Source organism: Leuresthes tenuis, unplaced genomic scaffold (genome assembly GCF_036924035.1).
Source record: "Leuresthes tenuis unplaced genomic scaffold, fLeuTen1.0.hap1 SCAF_2, whole genome shotgun sequence".
Lineage (NCBI taxonomy): Eukaryota > Metazoa > Chordata > Actinopteri > Atheriniformes > Atherinopsidae > Leuresthes > Leuresthes tenuis.
Window position 1 is genome coordinate 16,563,088 of NW_027325356.1, and position 23,510 is coordinate 16,586,597.

The window sequence follows — 23,510 nt, forward strand, 5'->3', positions numbered from 1 at the left end:
TGTACATCAGCTGCTCCTGGTCAAAATTCTGTCTCTTCAGCAAACGTTGCTGCAGCAGCATAGCTATTGAACACATTAACGATGCCACTAAACATATCCTTAAGTAAACTCCAAGGAAACAACAAGTACAACATCAGATGGACACAAGTTTGATTTTATTGCGTGACAGATTTATGGTGTTTTACAGATACAGTCTAGTCTCTTGTGTCCAAAAGCAAGAGGATTTTGGTGATTTTTGTGATGGGGTTAATTTTTAGACTGGGGACAGAATGAGAAGGCAGCGTCGCTGAACACATGCTGGAGAAGCTGGGCTTCTTCATCCTGGCAGTCTGATTCAAAGGCATGAAAGCTTAGTGGGAATTAGTTTAATTATCTAACAAAGATTGAAGTAATATGTGATCATCCACGCATCTCACCAGCCAGTGAAAGTACCCTCTTCTCACTGACCTCATATCTTTATATTTGATCAAAAAGGCCAGCCTCTACATTGATAACTGTCTCATAAAGCTGTAGGTGAACATCTCAAAATGGTAATCTATAATGACCATTTATATGATAGCTATATATATGTATAGCTTTCAATAAAGAAAAAAATATTTGTGAATTTGCATGTATCGTGCCACATGAAATTGGCATACATCAGTTCACCTACACACTCTCCTGAGTTTTTAGGTGCTCTATGGGGAGTAGAGATACACTTTTTCGCCAAAATGTTTATCAATCTTCTCAAAGTTTCACCCGCTGTCATGTTCGTACATTGATACCCTGTTTGGCCATCGTTTTTTTTCTTCTGGCATCTCTGTTAGCACCACATTTCCTGTTTCACGGCTTCACCGCGGTGACCAAAACTTTATAAGCCAACAACAATTTATCAACAGCTGTGATTAATTTCAACAACAGGACATGTTTTACAATAGAGTAGAGATAAAAAATAAAGATCGCTGTCGTAGATTGCACCAGACATGCACATTCAGTAAACACGTGAAATGGCAATCTCTTGTCGATCAAGTCCCAGTGCAGATTCCCTCCGATGGCACACAGCAGCTTGTATATGAGGGAACGTCATCAGTGGCTTCATCTGTGTGCATCGACAGTTTTATTTTTCAACATGAACCCAACAATAAAATAGAATAAATAATAACAAATTATGCAAGCATAACATATTGTATCATATCTGGTAAGATATCAAAAACCTTAAAGCAAAGAATATTCCCTTACATCTCAATTACACATCTATACACCGTCTTATATCCCTTTAAAGGCTTCCAGGACAGATAATGAGAGGTGTACAGCAGACAGCAGACACGCTTTGGTCTTTAACAGTGTTTTTATGTGCCAGCCTATGCTGAACAAGTGGCAGAGAGCTATGGAGGACTGAAACTGCCGCATCAGAAATAGATGCAAAAACATATAAATGGCTGAAAGAATACACCAATATGTCAATAAATGCAATTAAAATAAAATAAAAAATAAATATATTCAATGGAATGTAAAGAATGTGAAGTGAATAGACATTTTTGCTTTAACATTCAACTGCATTAATTTAATTTAGTCTTAATAGCTCGACTTTTTTACTTTTCCATTTTAATTTTTTTTTTTAATTTCCATTTGTGGTATAAATTATGGCATTAACAGAATTATTTTATATTTTAGATGCCTATGTTGACAAACTGATTTACTTATCGAGCCATTTACACTTTTTTTTTTATTAATTTCTGATTATGTCAGTTTTAGTCCTCCTTAGAGATCAAATATTTATTCTGCAACTGATGTGCCGGGAAAAAATTTAACAAACTGTAGTACCAGAGGAATCCCCCAGATAGAGCCAGAGGAACATTGCAGGAGTGTACAAAATCCTTATTTCTTTTTCCCTTTTGTTTCTTTGTTTCATTATAGGAGTTTGTTTTTTCACTCATATTATAAGTTACACTTTACAGATCACAAAACCCTCAAGAGTTTGGGTGATGTTAAAATGGTTTATTAAAAATAATCTAACTTCCACAGAGAACCTGACCTTCTGCTACTCAGCACAACAGAGAAAGCCGTCTCCCATTCTTTGCGTCACATAGAAAGCAGCTATTGGAGTGTGATGTCGTGACTGGAGTGGTTTGATTTAGGACAAAAGGAGACGACTGGTAAGAAAAGGAGGGTGGGAACATGGAGAAGTTTGGAGATACCGGTGAGACAGAGGAGATTATTGAATTTTTTTTAATGTTTGCTGTTCAGCTCCTGCCTGAGCCGGCAGCCCACTGCTGTGATGAGGGCAGCTCCTTTCCCACTGCCATCCTCCGACAGCAGGAAGTTGACGGTGCACTGAGGAGCCAGTTCGTTAACAGTCTGGTGCATGATTCCGGAGAAGCTAGACGGAGACAAGAGATTTGACAACATCTTAGGAAGAGATGTTAAAAAAGCGACTGCCTAAATGAGACATTCAGTTGAAAGGTGAGGTCACAGTTTGCTTTCATGGCTAAATCAGCCAGAAGGTGTTGGAGCAAAACTCAGTTGTTACATTTTTAACAAACTAAAAAAGAACAGTTTATATATTCAGTTGAAAATCACCCTCTACATGTTCTTCTGTCAATCTTATCATATACTAAAGCTTAGTTTCACCTGGCTGTGCAAGTGATGATAAACTTATTGGATTAGGCAATTAATCAATATAATACAAAGCTTTATGTTTTGTTGATGAAACTCTGTAGCTGACACTGCCACAGAGGAAAATCAGTTATTTTCCCCCTTTCGTGCAAATACCATTGTCTCTCACATGCAGCTGACATAACTGAAGCATGACTCAACATGATCAGTATGTACTAATGCGCAGGACTATGCAATTTACATGCCTTTGCGTTTTATTACCTCAGGTCAGTCTCGATTTTGTTGCTGTCTGTCTCTTTGCTATCAAGATTAAACTAAATCTACCAAAAATGTTGGTGGAAAAGTAGATTATGGACAAAGAAAGAACAATTTAAGATCCTTAACTTCATGTCTTTTGTACTTTGATTTAGATAATCAGGAAGCACATCACTACTGCTATTAGCTCTGATGATTTTTCTTTAGAAAGTTTCAGGGACTCAGCAGCAACACATAATCAAATTTGATTCAAGATGGATGAAATAGAAAGACGAATAACAGATTACTTTAATATGGGGGAGCCACTCCTCTAGCTCATTAGTGAATCAGCCTGTCTGAATAATCTGAATTAAGTATTTGCAGTGAAAATAGGGTATAATGACTATATCATAATTAGGATTACTATACTGGATTACTACAGTTTACCATATCAGAGAATGGTCACCGTGTGTTACATCCCATCTTGACTGATAAGGATTGAATGTTTTTTTTTATTGTGAGATATTTTACAGTTGAATCAAACTTACTGTGGATGTAATTTGTACAGTGTCCCGTCTACCCCCACAGTGATGTTCAGATGCTCCAGTCCACGGTTCTCCCTAATCTTATCGACCACTGCTGCCATTCCTGCACCACACAGCTGAGCTGCACGGTGTGACACTACTCCACATACCTAACAATAAGAAAACATTATCGACATTGCAAAACTTTACAGATTGTACCTGCCAAAGTTGCCACAATTCACAAAGTCAGCAAAGGCTTATCACTTGTCAAACTTTAAAAATAAACATAACTTTAGCATGTCTGTTTCACCCTTACTGCTGTACAGTCACACATTTTCTTGTGTTTCACAAGATAACGATAAAGAATAGTAATAATGATCTCCATCTCTTTCACTGTGCCCATGCCTTTAGGACAGGTCTAAGTTGGACATGGAGTTAACGCGATTAACTGGTAGTTTTTGACCAAAATCAAAATCAGAAAAAACATTCTGGACATTGTTATCCCCACTCCTGTGTGTCTACCTTACCTCTTTAACAATGATACTGTCATCACAGGTACTGTCCAGCCCTAAGTGTTGCAGGATGGACCTCACCTGCAGCAAAGCCAATCTGTCACTGGAGAAGGAGACACAAAAAGATTGAGCCCCGACAGAAAAGAAATAAACTGAACCAGAAATAAAAATCTGAAGATGTATGTTAGGTTGTTAACGCTTTAAGACACTCAAAAAATAACAGAGAAAATCAACAGAGTTTAAATAAACAATAGCTATGATGTTAGGTCATGTTGTGTTGCGGAGAAAATATACTAAAATTAGCACACTAACCAGGAAGTACCAGCCTGTAACCTGGGAAATATCATGTTATACCTTAAAATGGGGTAGTGAGTCAGTGTAGCATCAGTTTACCCTAAGCTATTGCATTGTTGTTAATACAGTCTATGAATTTCCATGCTTGTTAATCATGATGAAGGGTATGCATTCAGCATATGAAACCCCAGCATATGAAGCCACAACGGTGGCTGAATTTCCTTAAAAGCGCCTGTTGACAAATCAGCCGGCTTGGGTTTGTGTTCACCTGTTACCACGATCAGGCAACACTGAGGACTTCAGGCCCTTCGCCATATTAAAGAAACAACCTGTTTTAAGTTAAGATGAAAAAAATAAAAGACAGAATTTTTCCTTATTCCTGAGTCCAAACTTAAAAACAGTTCATGCGTAATGGCCCCTATCCTAAATCAGGTGCTAAACTTAATTACCAAGGTTACCAAACAGCGAAATGTTCAACATATAATCTTAGAAACCCAAAGAGTGTTGAACTGGAGCAACAGAATCTCTTTCAAAAACGAACAGCTCAATACAAACATTAAACTTTACTCAGAGCCCTGTTGTGTAAGGGATGGTCGCCTTCAAACAGCCTGTGTGTAGATGGTAAAGGCAGAACTCTGCTGACACAGACTTGGTCAAACACAGAGGTATTCTATTGTCAACCAGGTCCGTATCAGAATTACAGAATGATGCATCAAATCTGGAGAGATCCTCGAAGCCAAAAAGTCTCTCCCTCAATGGGGGTGCTTCTCCCCTTATGTAGGGTAAAAGCTTCCCCTATTTGGTGGGCCTGGGTGGGCTCAATAGTCAGGCTGAAAGATATATGTATATCTATATATCCCTGGTGTGTCTGTCCTGGACATCCTTAGCTGAGGGATTTATGCATGGGTGCTAAGGGATTTTCTCCAGATGTTTATGTTTACCATTCTTTCTCTCCTGTCTTGACACCGAACACACAAACCTGATGCCTTTCTGAACCTCTATTAAGTGTCAGACACTACAGCCCTTCAAAGAGCTCCTATCTCAATGTAAAAAAAAAAAACAGGGCTCTGCTGTGCCGGCAGAGACTCTCATGCAGGAACATGTTGACCCAGCTGCACTACATGAGAAGAAAATATGAGGCACACGCAGGGGGAAAGCTGCACCTTGGTAAAACATCATCATGGTATAGCTACATCTTCACAGAGTAAATGAGTCCTTGTTGTGACAATTAGGTTTAAAATATTGCAAACTGGAACTTTAAGGTCGGATCAGCAAGTTCAGAAACTTCTCTAATTCAGCCCCAGCTCATAATGCAGGTGATTGTTGGATCATTTCTATGCTGTGGCAGTGCATAACAGTGTCCTCCTCACTGATCAAAGCAGCCCTATAGTCAGTGCTTAAACCCAAATATACATCACGATGAAAGGTTATATGCCCTTTTCTACACAAAATACCTTTAAGGAAAAGAGCTTCAGAAACCTTAATTACTATAATAATAGTAATTATGTTGTTGATTCTGTTCTATGGGTACTAGTACAAAGTGCTATTTCTCATTTTTTCCCTGTACAACCCATTGTAGCTTGAGCACAGTGGTCATTTCTTACCTCTCTATCTGTGAGAGGAACTTTGTTTCAAAGATGCTTCTGGTCTTCAGGGTTTCAGATATCTGTCCTCTGAACAAGAATCCTTTCTTGGTCATGTCAATGAGGATATTCCGTACAATTTCACCCAGGTACATGCCACTGCACATTTTCTCATATCTAGAATACGAAACAAACACACAAAATATCGACGTAAGTCATACACACGTGCATCCCATTTAGATTTCAAGTGAACCAGAGGGATTTGAACGCTAGAAGGGGGGGGGGGGGGGGGGGGGGGGGGGGGGGGCCTTGACTTTAAAGGACAAAACATCTTTTGGATTTATGCGGCACCTTTGTTTTCCTGGATTGAGAGAGAGGTCGTCCACAGCACGGTCATATTCCGTCCTAATGTCGTCAAGGCATCCATTGTCTCCAAAAGCACCCCACTCCATGTTAACACACATCTGACCCTCGTCACCCTCGACCATCTCAATGTTCCTCATCTCCTCCATGTAGCATGCATTACTGCCAGTGCCTGACATCAGAGCCACACATTAGATGGGTAGCGCACAGAGAGTTTAATGTTAAATGCAAAGAGCGAATACGAGGTGAACTAACCAGCAATGAGTCCAATCTCGCAGGTGGGTTCTTCGTAGGCACAGGTCATCATGGTTCCCACCGTATCGTTTACCACAGCCACTACATCCAATTCAAACTCCTTAAGAAGCAGCACATAACATGATGCTCAACAACAGTGGACATTCTGTACACTGCCACTATGAACTGAACCATGCTGCTCCTCATATCTTACCTCTCTTCTCTTAATAGCGTCCCTCAGTAGTCCCACCACATCCTCTCCTTCACAGTCTGTCGCTTTGAAGCCCTTGGTCCATGTCACTAAGATTCCCTGCACACAGACACACACAAGCTCTGCATCACAATGGGACAATTTCAAGGACCGTCAAGCTACTCGTAAGGATTGTCAGGCCAACTTTAGATGTGCTGCAGGTGTAAGAATCTCTGGGAAGTCATATTGTAAAGTATACAAGAGAGGAAAGATGAAGAAAAAACTCACTGCATCCAGGCTAGTCTGTCTGCAGGGGAAAGAGAAGGTGAAGCCCAGAGGAAGACGTGCATTCTTCATCCCCATGTAGTCCAGGAAGTCACCGATACAGTGCACAATGTGATCAAACAGCTGGAAGAGGAGGAAAGATATGATAGTTTATTAAAAAAAACATTTTTAATTTAAATGTAAAAGTATCCTGTTAATCTGTTGTCCATGTATGTGTTAGTAACCGTATGAAGCCAGTTCACTGATTTTACATCATTATTGAAAAGTAGTTGCACACAGTGAGGATATCATATACATACAGAAATGCGCTTCCAAAAACAGCAAAAGATATCAGTTTTGGCCAAAAAAAGAGAGTAATGACGTGCTGAAAAATCAATATTAAGGAGATGTCTGGAATTGTAGGTAGTAACATTTTTATGCTAACTTCCCTGCCCTTTGTCCTGAGAAGTCAGAGCGAAGGCCTTCTGCAGTGCACAAAAGTTACGTTCAACTCTATCCTTGAAAGGTCGGTAACATAATGCTCAGCCAGTCACTCTCCCTGTTTGTCCACCTTCACCCTATCCACCTTATTACCATTGTCCATCCTATTTACTTACCTCTGAATCAACAAGGGTCACATTCCAACCTCAAGCAAACAACCTTAATCCTTACTGTACTGTCTATTAAGAGGATTTAAATTCAATGCTTTTCACATACACGCCTGTCTTTCACTGTAATGCCCTGCTTGCGCAAGTTCATTCAGCTGCATACGGATTAAATGGTTGCAAATCCGACGGATCTCACCTCCTCTCCTGTGCCCTGCATGACTTCTAGAGGAATAGCATAGATCTTGTTGTGCATCTCCACTGTTCTCTTCTTCCCAGAGCGAATCTTGACCATCAGAACTCTGAAGTTGGTTCCTCCCAAGTCCAAAGCCAAGAAATCCCCATTCTCTGTACACATAGAAAAATGGACAGATACATAATGAGTCATGCAACAAAACTACCCACACCTATCAGACTAATTTATAAACAGATGCCAGAGGATGTCTTTATGCAGTGGAAATATGAAAATAATTTTTAAGATCATTAAAAGATCAGTTCAAACAACAAAGGTGACATGATATGGGTCAATAATAACTTTGTATCTTGCCAAGTAATGATCTTAGCTGTTCTCTGTTCCCAATGTGCCTGTCACAAATTGTGAGGCTGCATAAGTTCAAGTATGAGTGTGTGACTGTGTGTGTTACCTGTGCCGTCAGGGGTGCTTCGTACAAAGGTTGGCAGCATTTTCACAGTGGCTGAGTCCTGAGTGCTCTTCGAAAGGCCATTTTGAATCTCTATCCTCATCTTCTTCTTTACCTGGAAGGGTTAAGAAATGAGGTTTGAGTGATAATGATGAGATGAGTGAATACACATAGTAAAGTATCACTCTGTCTTCACCTCCAGCAGCTGTTCGGTCGTCAGGCGGAATTCAGACAGTATTTCGGCAATTTGACGCGATTGCTCGGCAAGTCTGTAGGCCACAGCTGTCACCATGGCAGCGCCCTTTCCGCTGCCGCTCTCTGAGAGGAGGAATCGGACATCGGAGTCAGGGACCAAACGTCGTACTGTCCTATGAAGACGACGGGCGTATCTGAAACAGATAAGAGAGTGTAAGTTCTGAACAGGGCTTTTAAAAAGAAAACACCTGAGTGATAAAAAGCATCAGACATGCTGATGAAGACGTAATAACATGCAACCAAACATGGGATATATATTAAACCTCCAAATTAGGGACGGACAATGACACAGGGATGCCATCATTATTGGCTGATAATAACTTTTTAGTGAAATATCAGCTTCAGCCAAACAGTTACAATAACAGGGCCAAGTTTGGCCTTATTGTGGTTCAATTCAGCACTGTCACTCAGAGACAATCATCCCAAATTATTAAATCAGAATGAAGTCGGCAGATTTGCTCAAGAATGTTTTAAATGAGAATTAGGGCATTTTATCTATTTTTTTCCCATAAATTTGAGCCATTACAATAAAAGTAGAAATGATAATATATCGATTCTACCATGGAAGAGGCTTGACAATGAAAAAAATGGAAATCAGCATTGGAAATTAGATAAATTAATCTAAAAGTATCATCTTATCAGATATAGGCAAAAATGGAACATCATACATCCTGAGACCTGATGCATGAAAACGGTTCTCAATGATTTTTAAGTGGTATCAGTTGTATAATGTGTAAAAAAAAACTAAACCGAGAGCTGAACACATTTTTAATTTCCACACACTCACTGTGGGTGCATCTTGTACAAAGAGCCATCGATGCCCACAGTGGTTCTGAGTCGGGCCACTCCTTTGTTCTCCTTCAGCCTCAACAGGATGCCAGCCAGTGCGGCAGCTACCAGGTTGGTAGAGCGGAAAGAGACGATGGCACAAACCTGAGGTAGGAAGAACAGCAAGGGGAGAAATCCATCATGCAGCACATCCAAGCAAAGTGATTTTGTTTTGTAAAGTCTTTCAATCGTGTGAAGAAAATCCTTTCTTAAAAATAAAAAAAATAACATTTTTAACGTGTTCATGTGGTATTTTCACATGCTAGAATGTCACATCAATCACATCAAATTAGAAAAGTAAAAGCATGGATATGTTGCAATAGGTTTCAATGGGTCACAGTAAAAAAAGAGAATATTTACAACAAAATAAAATCAAAATATGCTAAATCAATTTTTAGGGGTTTACTTGTTTAATTCAGTGCTGTACTTTTAAAAGGACTTTGCATACTTCTTTCACGAGCTAAAGATTTTCCCTAATTAACGCAACTTCTCTGAAAAGACAGAATTACATGATTCAGAAGGTATTTAAGCAACAATACACACATGCTGCACAGCGATGCAGTCTTCTGTTGAGGGCTCCACACCAAGTTTGGTTAAAATCTCTTTTGCCTTTGTCAAACCCTCCTTACTCCTAAACAGGACAGAGGTACACACATAGAGAGACACCATGACAGAGTGAACACATTTAAAATGCTTTTCTATGACTACATGACAAAGCAAAAGATTTAATTCTCTTTAGTCCTGCGGTGCGACTTACTTCTCTATGGCTGAGATATGTTTGGTCTCAAACTTCCCCTTAGTCAGCAGTTCTGGGGTGATCCTTCCCTCGAACAGAAGGCCTTCTCTGGCCATCTTCACCAGGATGAGACGAACCAGCTCACCCATGTACATCCCACTGACCATCTTCTCAAATCTGCAGGATAGAGCAGACGTCAAAATTGGTTTAAAACATCCCGGCATTTGGAAGAATAAAATAACATAATCCTTTTTCAAACAGACAGCTGTCTTTTCGTTGGTAAAGATGCCGTCAGTTGTGTTTAAGAGCTGAGGTGAAGCTCACGGTCAGCTTTTTCTAGGTTTTGAAACAATTAACGTGTATATTACTATACCAGGGATACTTTTGGTTCGACTTACAGCTGTTTGCCTGGGTTCAGAGAGCCTCGATCTATCTCTTTGTCAAACTCTGTCCTGATGTCTTCCAGCCTGCCGTCATCTCCGAATGCCCCCCACTCAGTGTTCACACACATCCTGCCCTCGTCTCCCTCCACCAGGTCAATGTGACGCAGTTCCTCCATGTAGCACGCGTTGGTACCTGTACCTACAATCATAGATTTACAAGAAAATAATCAGTGAATTCTGTCTTACCCCTGAGGATGCTAAATGCACTCCTGAATTTGTTTGGTCCCTGAACTACGCAAAAGCACATTACCGATGATCATGCCAACTTCACAGCGCTGGTCATCGAAGCCACAGGTCATCATCGTTCCAACAGTATCATTTACTACTGCCATGATGTCAGCATCATAGTCCTGAGACCATTGAATGCACACACATGTTAGAGAGTTTTCACAGCTTTGGCTAGACGTAGTCCATTCTGCATCCCCCTTCAAAATCATTAAATCCATTACAGACTAAAGAGTGGCGCCAAGTGACAGCAAAAGAGACTCACTCCTCGTTTCTTAATAGCTTTGTTGAGCAGTTTGACAACATCCATCCCCTCCACTCCACTGGCTTTAAAACGCTTTGTCCACGTTATCAGATACCCCTAGAGACAGACAAGAGAGCCACAGGAAAATGAGAAAAGACCAAGACTTAATGCTCAGCTGAGTCTTGGTTTGGTCAGGCTGATCCAGGCACATGTACAGTATTACTCTGAGGCAGATCTCCCCTACAGTTGCTGCAACTCAATTATTCAAACTTAGGGTCATAAATCCAGCACTATGTGGCTGATTGTGCAGTTTACCTCATCTAGTTTGGTCTGCTGGCAGGGGAAGGAGAAGGTAAAACCAACTGGGAGTTTCTTGTCTTTGATGTTGTGTTTTTCCATGAAGTCGCCCAGACACTCTGCCACATGTTCGAACAGCTGGAATAGATGTAGAGGGAGGGAGAGGTTGTATCAGATGGAGCTTAAGAAACACTGTGTATGTGTTGTCTGTATTTTACTAGAAACCCACTCTTGTTCCAGTGCCGTGAACGATGTCCTCAGGCGTGTCATAGATTTGACTCTCCATCTGAACGGTCTGTTTCTTCTCGTGGCTCACTTTGACACGAAGGATCCTGAAGTTACTACCTCCCAAATCCAAAGCAATGAAGTCTCCCTTCTCTGTTGAGGCAGAGAAAAGTAGGAGGAAGGGGAGAAGATGAAGGGGAAACAAGGGAAGAAGAGAGGGAGAGAAATGTGAGCAGGTTAAGATACATGGCCACATGCTATCTTAGCAAACAAATACACTTCCCACTGGGAACACAATGTGTAATGCATAAGCACCATGAAGAATAGGTAAGCACAGAAAAATAAAGCTGTTTTTACAGCTGCTTTACAGCTTTATTTTTTAGAGCTTTTTTTTTTTATCACAAGTTATGTCTTGATGTTGGGCCAAACAACCACATGTAATTTCAATCAAATTAATATAAGGTAAATAGGTAAGTGTTATAGGTAAATAAACTTCATGTACATGCGTGTTGGTGTGCAACACAGCAGGTTTGCTTTCCAGTATTCTGTTCTGCAGCAGCCTCCTGTTAATGTTTACCTCAACCAGAAGCTTTATGACAGCCTGAAATTCCCCTGGTCATAAGTTTATCAGAAATTATGACTGTATGACTTTTTTTCTGTTTGATTTGAAGTAAAGCGTCCTGTCCAAGACGGTAGCAGCTACCAAGTTTAATCTGTTCTCAACTTAAATGATCATGACATGACATTTACATGGAAGCAAAGTTATTCAAATGATCATATGGTGACATACAGTATAGTGACTATGGGAATCAATTAAAACGTGTACAACTTCATGGGTTGTCATGTGAAATTGCTTGACATTCATTTTGTGGAGCAAAAGGAATAACAAGCCTTTTTTCTCAATTCAGGATGAGCTCTGGCAACAGACAGTAGGGAGAAGTCCTGTGAGTGGAGTCAATCACTTTGTATACTTTATAGGATAAAGATATGTACCTATAAAAAAGCAGTACTTACTAATAAGAACATACAAATGATCTTGTCTGCAGGCAAACAAGGCAGTCTCTCTCACTTTGCCATATAATGCCATGCTATTTTGTCCAGTTAACATCATCTGCTCGAGACCATGTGATTGGTTTCTAGCTCCCTGATTAGATAAAATGCAATGGCAGATGCTTATCATAGCTCATTCAGAACCTGACTCAGATAGGGCATCGACGCTTGGTAAAACTGGCCTCTAATTCAACACAGATGTGTGCTCGCTCCTTTCCACTTCCACTTTTCTACAACTGTTCAGCGATCTAGTTTAAACAAATCAACCTGTATGTCAGTACAGACAGGATGACCTAGAGTTGAGAAACTCTTACCGTAGTGCGGCCTCCAGACACGTAGTTTATAGTGGAGTCCATTACTTTGTAAATAAACAATCTTATTCAAACTGCCAGCAACAGTGACTGTCGAAAAATAAATTTAGACATGTTGCAATGTTTTTCCAGAATAAATGCTCTCGTTGAAATATTTTCACCTTTGCTAATTTGTGTAATTTCAAATCACTCCGTGCTCGACTTTTTGAGCAAATCAGAACACAAGAGCAGATGAAGTTCAGCTGGTGGCTGAAACCTGATCTTAAATACACTAAAAACAATAAAGAAATAAAATCATTTCTAGTGTTACAATCATGCTTTTATGGTAATGAAAAAAAAATCAAATATTTCTGGAATGGAAACGTGTTACTTTGAAGGAACGAAGACAACAAAGCCACTCGGTAAAACACCAGCAGTGTACATTTCAATGAGGATGAACATACTGCTGTGGCTTGCAGTGAAAAGATTAAATTCAGTTCAGTTCACGCTTCATCACCACACAGCAGACTGGTTGAATTATGATTCCAGCAGCAGCTGCTTTGACGAATGTAAACACAGGAGCAGGTGAACAAAACAAGCTGATGTCTGACCAGGTGATCATTTCACAGAGAGAAAAAACAGAGATGGAAGTCAGCAAGTACAATTGCTCAAGTAGTTCTAAAACAAATTCAAGATGCTTTTGCCTTTCCTGTCATGCCACTTTATACTCCAGCTTCACTACCTCTCAGAGCCTTTATATCTATCTAACAGCTATAGTTATTATCAATCAAATGACTTAAAATTCATACAAGTTAGCTGAAAACATTCAGTTAAAGGATAGAAAATGAGCAACTACTTTAATAATCACTGGGAGCAATTGACTTTTAGAAAGCAGTTGTGTTAACTTTACTAAAGTACATAAATGCTGTATCTGACACTCGATGAAGAAGCAGCAGTAATGCTTTGTTATGCAACTTTGTTGTGCTTGTATGTGCATCACTTTAACATTACAACTGATGCCCACTGTGACGGTCTTCTCCAACAATGGCCGCAGGATTAGTGTTAATCTCTGATTTGTGTGTGTAGCGTTTTACGGTTCAGCGTACAATATGCTACAGCTCTCACGTTCTGGACACACAGAATTACTGCACAAAGTTAGAACAGATTTGTTGGAGATTAGAAACACTTTTTGTTGCTTTAAATATTGAGCTGATTAAGGTAATAAAATCAGCAACTCAAGTCAGGTGGAAAGAAGCGCTCCTCCTGCACATACAAGAGATTACAAAATTCTGACTCACATTCAAGTGAAGGTCAGCGAGACGGCAGTGACAGCACACAAGAGAATTTAGGGGATAACGGTCAGCTGACACACAGCACAAAGTTTAAAATGTGTTAAGCCTCTAAATAAAAAATACTGGAATGGAAGTTTAATGGAGGCAAGAAGGGACTTCCTGTCACCTTGTTTCTGCAAAGCAGACTAAAATCCTCCCACAAAAAGGGTCACATCAGGGTTTTGTCTATGAGGATTAGTATTATCAGGATTATTACTCGATACGAGATGACCCAGCAGCAAAACTGTGTGCAGTTTTTGTGCTCTCGAGTGCCTCCCACCATTTGAAAGTGAATAAATGAGATGAATAGGAAATGACTGCACACACTTTCCCACATTTATCAGCATCCGTGGCATTTAGTCAGATATAGTGAAGGCTTAGATGCACTAACCTGATCCATCAGGGATTGATCGCACAAACGTTGGAAGCATCTTCAACGCAGCAGTAGCATTACTGTCCCGACCCAGTCCTTTGGCCAGCTCCCTTCTAAACCGCTGAGTGATGTCCAGTAACGTCTCATCAGAGAAACGCATGGAGTACAGGTACTTATCGATCTGAAATCGTACATCAGAAAAATGATTACGGTTTTCAACCTTGACCATTAGTCCTCTGTCTGTTATGACAACAATAAAATCAATGAGTCAACAACTAGAATGTCAGCAAAGTGCTACATATCTTTACTCATTTTATTCAGCTATACTGGTAATATAAAGAGTGACACAGCTTCATCACAGCAGGAGATGAAAGTTCAGGATGTGTCACTCAGTCCTGGAAACATGACACAAAAGTGTCCTTCATGCTTTTTTGATCGTACGATGAGTTGGTGATATGCCAGGCATCAGTTACAAACAAACAAATGATTCAGATCAGGCATGACACCAAATCAACAGATAAAAGCTGGGCAGATGAAACTGCTGTGGAGAACAGAGGAAACAGCATGAGTTGTCTGGACCTTAAGAAACAGGATGTTAAACAATTCTGGTGAAATCCGCTATTGCATCACAGACTGCATTGACGTAAAGACCCGCTTTATGATACGAGTAAGTCTAATCAAAAGCAGACCACCACTAATGTACAACTCTGGCCAAAGGTCAGATCATCACATCATGAAATAATCACTCCAAAAAGTACTCATGTGTACTGTGACCTCCGGGCTGAGAATGCTAATCATCATCATCGTCAGCTAGGAATGTTGAAACTTCCCGTTTCAGGAGTCACACATTAACTGTGTTTCCTGTATAGCTCTGGTTTTCAGGACAAAGCCTCAGTGGTTTATAGTATACCTTTAATACCTCGGAGTGTTTATAGGAAAGCATTTACATCTGTCAGCCACTGAAAATGATTTCACAGGACAGAAAATATGCGTGCAGACACTGAAGAGCAATTTCAGCCTGTTTCGAATTTCTGATTAAAAAAAAAAAAACACCTCGAGAAACATCGAAGTAAAAAGAAAAGTGATGAAATGTAAAATGATAGGTAAGTACAATCTGGGTGTTTAAAACGAGAAGGAAGTGCTGTCACGTCTGAATGATGTAAACAAGCTCGATAGTTCCAAACATGACAATGGTACCTTTTTACTGTTAACAATACTACAGGCGTTACATTCCTTATATTCAATCTAAATGTGGAGTCTGTGACTGTGATGAAATCTCATTAGCAAATGCTTCTGTCAGACAGCAGCCCACAGAGCTACAACATCCTGCCCTCATGATGACATAACAGTGAGCACAAAGCATCTGTTTAATTACACCATAAAAACACCCACAGTCACACCGACATATCACTCCAGTCTCCTGCATTCTACACTCTACATTCACGGATTGATGAATACCAAAATGTGAAAATGTGAAAAACAAGGTGAAATCAAACCAAATGCTCCTTATGTTTTATACTTTATTGATACTACTGTTGACATGTACAGTCATACGAAAAATAAAAATGCACCTTTCATATTATGTTGTAAGGTTTTACAAATCAAACCTGCTGTTCCTCACAAAGTCTAAAAAAGGGTAAATAAAACCTCAGAAGAACAACAAATTATATCTAACACCACTTCGTCATTTAATCAACAAAACCTAAACTACATTTCAGAAGCACTTTGGAAAAACGAAGAAACTGACTTTAGCATCGATAACTTGAAATTTTCTGTATGATGTTGTATGACGACTGTTCTCAACAGTGTTGCTTCAGATCATTGAGGTTTGCTGACATTTGTTTATGCACATGTCTCTTAAGGCCCCACCACAGCATTTCAATCAGGTTGAGGTCTGGACTTTGACTGGGTCATTGCAACGCCTTCATTATTTTATTTTTCAACCATTCTGCTGTAGATCCTCTGGTGCCTTTGGGATCATTATATGCCCACGCAACCAATTTCAGCCAAGATGTCAAACAGATTGCCTCACATTTGGCCCTAAAATACTTTGGTGCCCAGGTCTCAGTGGCTGCAATACAAGCCTAAGTCCAGCCCACCACTGGATGTTTTTCACTAAACACAACATTTCGAAGTTAAACATCTCCACTTTGGTCTTATCTGATCCAAAGAAGTTCAGATGCAACTTTGCAAACCTAAGATGCCATGTTTATGTAGAGTCTGAGATGTAACTCTTGGGTTACGGTCTGACTTTGGGGTGAACTTGAGCGACGTCCACTCCTGGGAAAACAGCATTCAGATATCTTGAATGTTTTCAAATAGTCAATAATCTTCCTCAGGCTAGAATGATGGTCACAAATAGTTTAGAAATGACCTTATAACCCTTATAACCCGAGTAATGGGCAACAACAATTGCTTCTCTAAGATCATTGCTAATGTCCTTCCTCCTTGGCATTGTGCTAACACACACCTGAACGCTCTAGACCACCAAACTGCCGAAATAGATATTTTCTTGTTATATATTTTGCTGATCAATTGATAAAGTTTATTTCATTAGCTGCACCTGGCTGCTACTCACCCTCTTACTTCCCATAAGCAGCAATGATGTACTTAGCTTTGCACACACTGCTTCTGTATTTTGTCTACTTCCCATGAATAATGACACAATGTTATGTGCCATGTGTTGTTCATATGCGGTTGCATTTACCTAGTTGGAAGACTTGTTAGGGACCTGATTATTATTGTCCTGATGCATATGACCTTTGAACTAAAAGACTATGTATTTTTTTATAGGACTGTATGCATACAAATTAACCAAGACTTAAGACCGCAAACTGCATCGGTCTAACTCGAACTGGTAATCAATACACAACAATTTGGTGACCTGCCATGGTATTAAGTACTCTGGTGTGACTCTTAACATCATAAAGCAGTAAAACAGGTACAAACAAGCTGTTACATTTTTACAAGATTTTTTTTATTTGCCCAGTTTGACCCTCATCAGTTATCTAACATGACAGAAGTGAAAGTAGGTTTTAGGCAAAACTGCTGTACCACAAATACCTGCAGCTGCCATCATGATGTGCTGATCAGAAAAATAGCACGTTTTGACCTTTTTCCATCTTTATGTTTTTATTTAGGGGCTTCATTAAAGTATAGAATTACAAGATTCAGAGTTGGGAGTTCTCCATACTCATTTCAGCTGAATGTTACGTAACCCCTCAGTTGAGCTGAGAAAAGCAATATTACCTTCTGGCTCTTTAAAGCATCCCCTCCAAAAAAAGAGAGCTCCTTTTGAATTGCAAACTATAGCAATTGTGCAATATATCACCATTGTGAGTGAGCACCACCTCATCCTGTTTCAGGTGCGACTGTTCAAAGGCAAACTGTAACCTAGTAAGTACTCAGATAAGTGTATGTATTTGGACAACTTAAGCAAATGCTCAAATCTGAATCTTACCTGGAATATGACACTGGGTGGCATGAACATCTGCAGCAACAAAGATTGTCTTTGTTTGGTGTGTGTAACACTCATTACCCATTTATTTTCTGATATAATGTTGGATTTAGCCTAGCTGCAGATAAAAATGTCTTATTCTATGATCCTGTTAGGTGAGCATCTTGGAAAAGCACTAAAATGCAGAGTGATGTGGGAAACATGTTGTCAGGAAATACCAAAAGTCTACTCTGCTGTCACCAAATTAATATATCATGTAATTTATCTGTATACATTTAATACCTACATAGTTCTCTTGTAGACATGATGCACATTTACCAAGAAGGCTGTTGTTTGAGATTGGGCATCATGTGACAAGACTATATAAATAAATCTGATTTGACTTAATCTTTTTGGGGCACCTTGTTACAGTCATTTACTGAGACTCAAGTTGGAATAGATTAATCTGTATAATGAACTGGCCGCTAGTATTAGTTATCATGTAAACAGTGGGTTTACATGATGAGATTAACTCAATTATAGCTATAGTTGGGTTATGCTCCTTATCTGAGCAAGGGTGATTAGATAAGGCCTTTGTTACATGGCCGTGAATGTATGGAATCACTGGCACAAAGCATGCAATAGCACAGTAGATAAGTGGCGCTGTACCCATTTCAACTATCGCTAATAGAGCCACTTCCGGTTGACGTCTTCACCACCAACAACAACAAAACTAAGACATTCGAGAAAGATGGCGAACGAAGGGCAAGATGAAGCTAGTCCCTCTATATTTGAGATGAACATGGTTATTGCACAAACGCGATGCGGCGCATTCTCCATCGAGTTGATTCTTTCTTTCTGACGGCGGCGACAACAACAGTAATATCGTCTCCTTCGACTTCCGGGTGACGATCGCTGGAAAAAATCTCGGGCATGCGCAGAACGCTCGAATCAATCCACTTTCGTCACCAGGCACGTTAAGTGGGCAATCGGATCGAGATATCCCGGGGGTCTTAATTCGATCGCAAGTAACCCGATCCGATTCAATTTCTTGTCGGATTAAACTTGTTACATGAGCTGAATAACTCAATGTTATTGTAATTTAATCCGATCCAATTGCCCTTATGTAACGCACTGAGTGATTCAATCAGAGCCAGGGTGTATTCACATAATGGAAATTCAAAACAAGTCACCCTACCGAATAAAACATTCAACAAACTTTAAAAAGCCAGCTATTTGTCGGGCATGACTGATGGTTTAGGTCCAATTTTGACAAGTGTGTTCTGAAGATTTTGCTTTCCGCGTGAATGTGCATGCAACAAAAACCAGCCAAAACAAAAGAATCCCTGAGGAGTGCTGTCTTGGACAGACAGTCTTCTGCTGCCAGCTGTCCAGCAGCTGAGGCAGCCAAGAAACTTTTCTACAAACATGCTTCACAGCTGGTATGATATTCGTCTGAAAAGATTTTTCTTTGGTGTTTAACAAACATATATAGTTATAATGTTACCAGATAATTCTAGTTTTTATTAGTCTGACCTTGCCTGGGGCATAATATTCTGAAGGTCCAGGACCTTGACAATGTGCTTACTGGCAAAATTTAGTTTTGCACTTAAGTTCTTTTTGGACAACTAAGGCGTTTAACCTGCTATGCCTTCCAGGCCGGTAAACTTTCTGCAATCACACTCTGATTGTGGATATCTGACCTTTCACACCAACAGCTGCATGAGTTATCTGCTGACCCTACGATGCTATTTTTGGTTCTCTGAAACACCTTATTACATCAGTCCACTCTTTGGCTAAAGCTGCTTGTCTGGGTCAGTCCTAGACCAGTCATCTGAAATCTACACCACTACTTGCATAAATCTTTATTCATAGGCCTTGAGCTTGTTACGTCTTTGTTTGCTGCCACCACATATTTCAATGACAAAGATAACACCAGATGTCTGAGGTTTGAATAAGATCATTTCCACCTGGCACGCCCTAATCATTAGCACCACTCTGCAACCCAGTCTAGTATGAGTGTACTCCCTTTTTCAATGTGACTGGCTTTGATTTTTTTTTATAATTTCAGCGAGTATAAAATGTAAACTAAGTGTGAGCTTTTGAGTTTCTTATCTTTATTATTTGGCACTGTTGATCTAGGGCTTACTTTTGCAATATATTCAAACAATCTATTCAGGGGAATTGTTGAATAATTGAGTTATTAGGATGTTCATTTTCAAATAACTGTGTTTTGTTCAACTAACCGTGAATGAAGAAAGTAACAGTGTATTTATCTGGCACAAATCATATGTACCACTCCAGGAGTCAGTTGATGTAAACAGATCCATTCAGGTTTATGCTCTGAGCTGTTTCAGTCACAAGCATAACTTTGCTTACTCCATCTGTAGCGACTCCAAGTGCTTTTCTCTGTCCTATCACTACGTCTCCTCTGCGGTTTCTTAATGTCAGTTGTTACTGTCAGTCGAAGCTTCATTCCAAAATACAACACTGTTGGATAACCACTCACGCATAAGGTTTTGCTTTCTGTCAAAGAGCAGTATTTTCATTTTTTCGGCCAACTGTTTTGCTTTAACTAAACCATTTCTCCATCAGTCAACCCAACTAGCATAAGACTGTGTCCTTTGTCAAATGGTGATAAAAATAACTATTTGCTTCAAGTGAGGCAGTTGAATAAGAAAAGCATTCTTAGCTTTACTCAAACAAGAAGGTGTTCTCAGCTGTCCAGCTTGATCCTTTGTCATAAAGAAAGAGGAGGACTAAAATAAGTACTCCCTGACTCCTCCTGAAGCTATCAGAAATACACTAAACCCCACACTGAGTGCAGTTCTTGCTGCTGCGCAGAAATGAGCATTTCTGAGTCTGCAGATAGTGTTCATGCCTAAGCAGTTTGTCATCTGATCTGACACAGCTCACATGATGATCTCTGCCGCTTGGTTGTTAAGTTGTCCAGTTTCTCCACTTATGCAGAGCAAAGTCACATTCCCTGAAGTGAGATGAGGTCTTTGTTGTCCGAAAGCACGGTTTCTGTAAAGGTCATGTTTACCCCTAAACTCAGCTGTAATGACACAAGCTTCCCTGAATCAACCCAGGTCCTGGTTTGCAACGTAGAGAAATCACTCTAGTTTCCCACCTCCCCCTCCCTCCATTCTCCTTGTCGTTCTCCTTTCTGTTTGCATTCCTCTTCTCAACAATGCCTTGAACTCCTCCTCACCGTGAGGTTATTCAGGGAAACCAGACTCCACTGTGTATGTACATGCACCGCTATGTTGTGCGCACACACACACGCACAGCCTCACCATGTGGAAAAATACTGCCCTCTACACTGCCCCCTCCTGCATGTTCCTTTATTCCACCTTAAGCACGCACACACACACGGAAACACTACGTTGGATCCCTCCTAACATCCCAGAGTGTATCAAGAAGTGAGTCAAGGACACTGCAGTCAACTGCATTGACAGGAAGTACTCAAATGACTCCACCGAACAACTCCAGACACAAGCCAGTTCGTCTGAAAATTTCCTAATGAGGATGTTACCTGAACACTTTCACTTACAGCTACCCAAATGCTCAAATTGTTTTACAATAACTCAACCAGAGGAGTTTTAGTTAAGGTCCAAACAAACCCTGCTCTCTGAAAAGCTCCACAATAGTAACACATCTTCCATTGTCTGTGACTGTGTTGCTGTAAGCCTTTCACCTGTCACCTATGGTCACATGGTTCAAAGCTGGCCTATTTTAGGGAGGCAGGGAGAGGAAGAGAGCAGGAATAAAGAGGATAGGGATAGGTGTTGTATTACACGAGATCCTGGCTGCTGATGAATGTAATTTACCCTTACAGGCTGTGATCTGACTTTGGCTCAGCAGGTACAGCTGGGAGCAACAGCTCTGAGTGTTGCCCTGTGCGAAAATCAAGAGGCAATACAACTGAACTGAGAGCAGCTATGGTTGAATAAAGGAGAATAAAACAGGAAGGAAATGGGACAGCTTTTTTTTCCCCCCACTCTTACAGGAAAAGACATGCATTTTATGCAGCTCTTGGATGACATCATCAAAGCGTCCTTAAAGGGACCCCGTTTCTTCCAGAATGTAACTCATGAGCACATTTTCAGAAATGGCCTTGAAATGATGTCAAAACGTTGAAAAAAAACCCCAAAAAACTGAGACATTGCTACGACCAAAGTGTGTCTGGAAGAATTTTCACCTACCGTGACTCAGTTTTACTTTATGAATCTAAATTAGTTTTGTTTTGGTGCTTAGCAACGTGCTTTTACGGCACATTCAGTCAAGCGGTGCTGGGGACTGACAGGGACTGGAGAAGCTCACTAAACACACGTACAAACACGTAACGCTCTTTGGTCAACTAAAACTGGTCCAGTCAGTTTTCTGCCAGATGTCTGAGAAGGGACCGCTCAGCTAGATATGAAACAGATAAAATTACAGTCCACACCTCATCACGCTCTTGTTCAAACATTCTTAAGTCAGTCTTAATAACTCAGTAAAAAGCGCTCAAAGCATCAACTACTGCTCCAAGCACTTCTTTGTATCATTTCAAGTCTTATCGGCTCTACCCCCATTCTTATATGGGACACACAAAGGCATTTGGAAAGGTGAAAAAAAATACCACACAGGCAGAGATTCCTTGAACCACCGGCTATTCAAGCGATCCTGTTACCAAATCACCTATTACTGAACTGGAACTGAATTATTTATTTGATTTAGCTGATTTTCCACCCTGCCATTCTACTGAACTCCCTAAGAAATTAAAGTACACACAGCATTTGAACAAGAGTACAAAAGAAACTCGGCGACCCCTGAAATTACTTTACTCATTCATGTCAAGTTCTACCCTCTCACTCTCATGAGGCCCGTCATCCTCCCCACTGACTTCCTCTCTCCTCCTCTTCGCCACACCTCTTAAAGCTTACATCATGGCACCAATCACACTCTCGTGTCATGCCTACTTACTTTACAAACACACCCCTGTGCAGTTTGTCACGTCTCACTAAGCTAGGTTGATTCAAATTGTGTTATGGAAACAAATCTCAGCCATCACAAAACTTTACAGTCTTCTCATGAATGTTTCCTTTGCTTCCTCATCAGTCTTCCTCATCTCAGATGACCCCAACTCAAAAAACAGCCAGCGACACTATGATGGAGGCAGTGCAGATCAACCCGGTGACCTCTACAACACAAGCGGTTCTCTCCTCTCTGATCACTCTGTAGCCTCCACATCAGTCTCCCACTCTCAAAGGCACAACAGACCTCATCAACAATGGACGACAAGGAAACAGACAGCACTCACCTTTTTGACCTGGTCATCCTTGAGCTCAGTGAAGTAATAAGCTAGTAGCTGGGCTGCAATCATTTTGGTCCTCGTTTCCTCTCACACACTCATGCAGACTAAGACAGACTTGCTCTATGTCACACTTTCACACCCTCGTTCAACTACTAAACTAAAAGCTTTCAAAGGTAACTGTGCTCTAACCCGGATCGGTGGATATAATCTGTCACACTCCGCAAGAGATAAAAGAATATCCTGAGTCCAATCCAGGGTAGTTTAAAATAGACAGAGCTGCTTCATGTGTGGCTAAGACCCAACAGCTCTTCCTTCTCTGTGCATGTGAGTGAAGCCAGGAAGCATGGGTGAGACAGCAAGTTTAGCTGCAGAAGAGAAGAGGGGAGGGCCACGACATTGGCCCTGCCCACTTTCTGTAAGCTCATTGGTTTGGTAGGGT

At 40.4% G+C, this 23,510-nt stretch overlaps 1 protein-coding gene across 2 annotated transcripts; it reads right to left on the bottom strand.

Annotated features, from left to right (window-relative positions):
- Positions 1-133: 133 nt before the first annotated feature.
- hk1 (hexokinase 1) lies at positions 134-23,418 on the bottom strand. Of its 2 annotated transcripts, XM_072380387.1 has the most exons (22): positions 23,078-23,418; positions 14,355-14,517; positions 11,297-11,445; positions 11,086-11,205; positions 10,792-10,887; positions 10,552-10,651; positions 10,257-10,440; positions 9,880-10,035; positions 9,666-9,753; positions 9,082-9,227; positions 8,236-8,428; positions 8,043-8,154; positions 7,598-7,746; positions 6,818-6,937; positions 6,554-6,649; positions 6,361-6,460; positions 6,094-6,277; positions 5,764-5,919; positions 3,881-3,968; positions 3,378-3,523; positions 2,178-2,359; positions 134-1,078 (listed from the first exon to the last, which is right to left on the bottom strand). In XM_072380387.1, exons 1-21 carry the CDS (start codon positions 23,138-23,140, stop codon positions 2,209-2,211), a joined length of 2,760 nt encoding a protein of 919 aa, XP_072236488.1. In that variant the 5' UTR covers positions 23,141-23,418; the 3' UTR covers positions 134-1,078; positions 2,178-2,208. The 2 variants fall into 2 exon arrangements, with proteins under 2 accessions (XP_072236488.1, XP_072236487.1); XM_072380386.1 differs by having other exon boundaries at positions 134-2,359.
- Between the last annotated feature and the right edge of the window lie 92 nt (positions 23,419-23,510).

Bases quoted from the DNA above. Each gene is read 5' to 3' on its own strand.
- hk1 (XM_072380387.1), bottom strand. From the start codon at position 23,140: ATGATTGCAGCCCAGCTACTAGCTTATTACTTCACTGAGCTCAAGGAT. The intron at 11,446-14,354 runs GTTAGTGCATCT...CTGCCTCAACAG, and splicing joins ATCAATCCCTGATGGATCAG to AGAAGGGAGACTTCATTGCT. The intron at 10,652-10,791 runs GTGAGTCTCTTT...CAATGGTCTCAG, and splicing joins AAGCTATTAAGAAACGAGGA to GACTATGATGCTGACATCAT.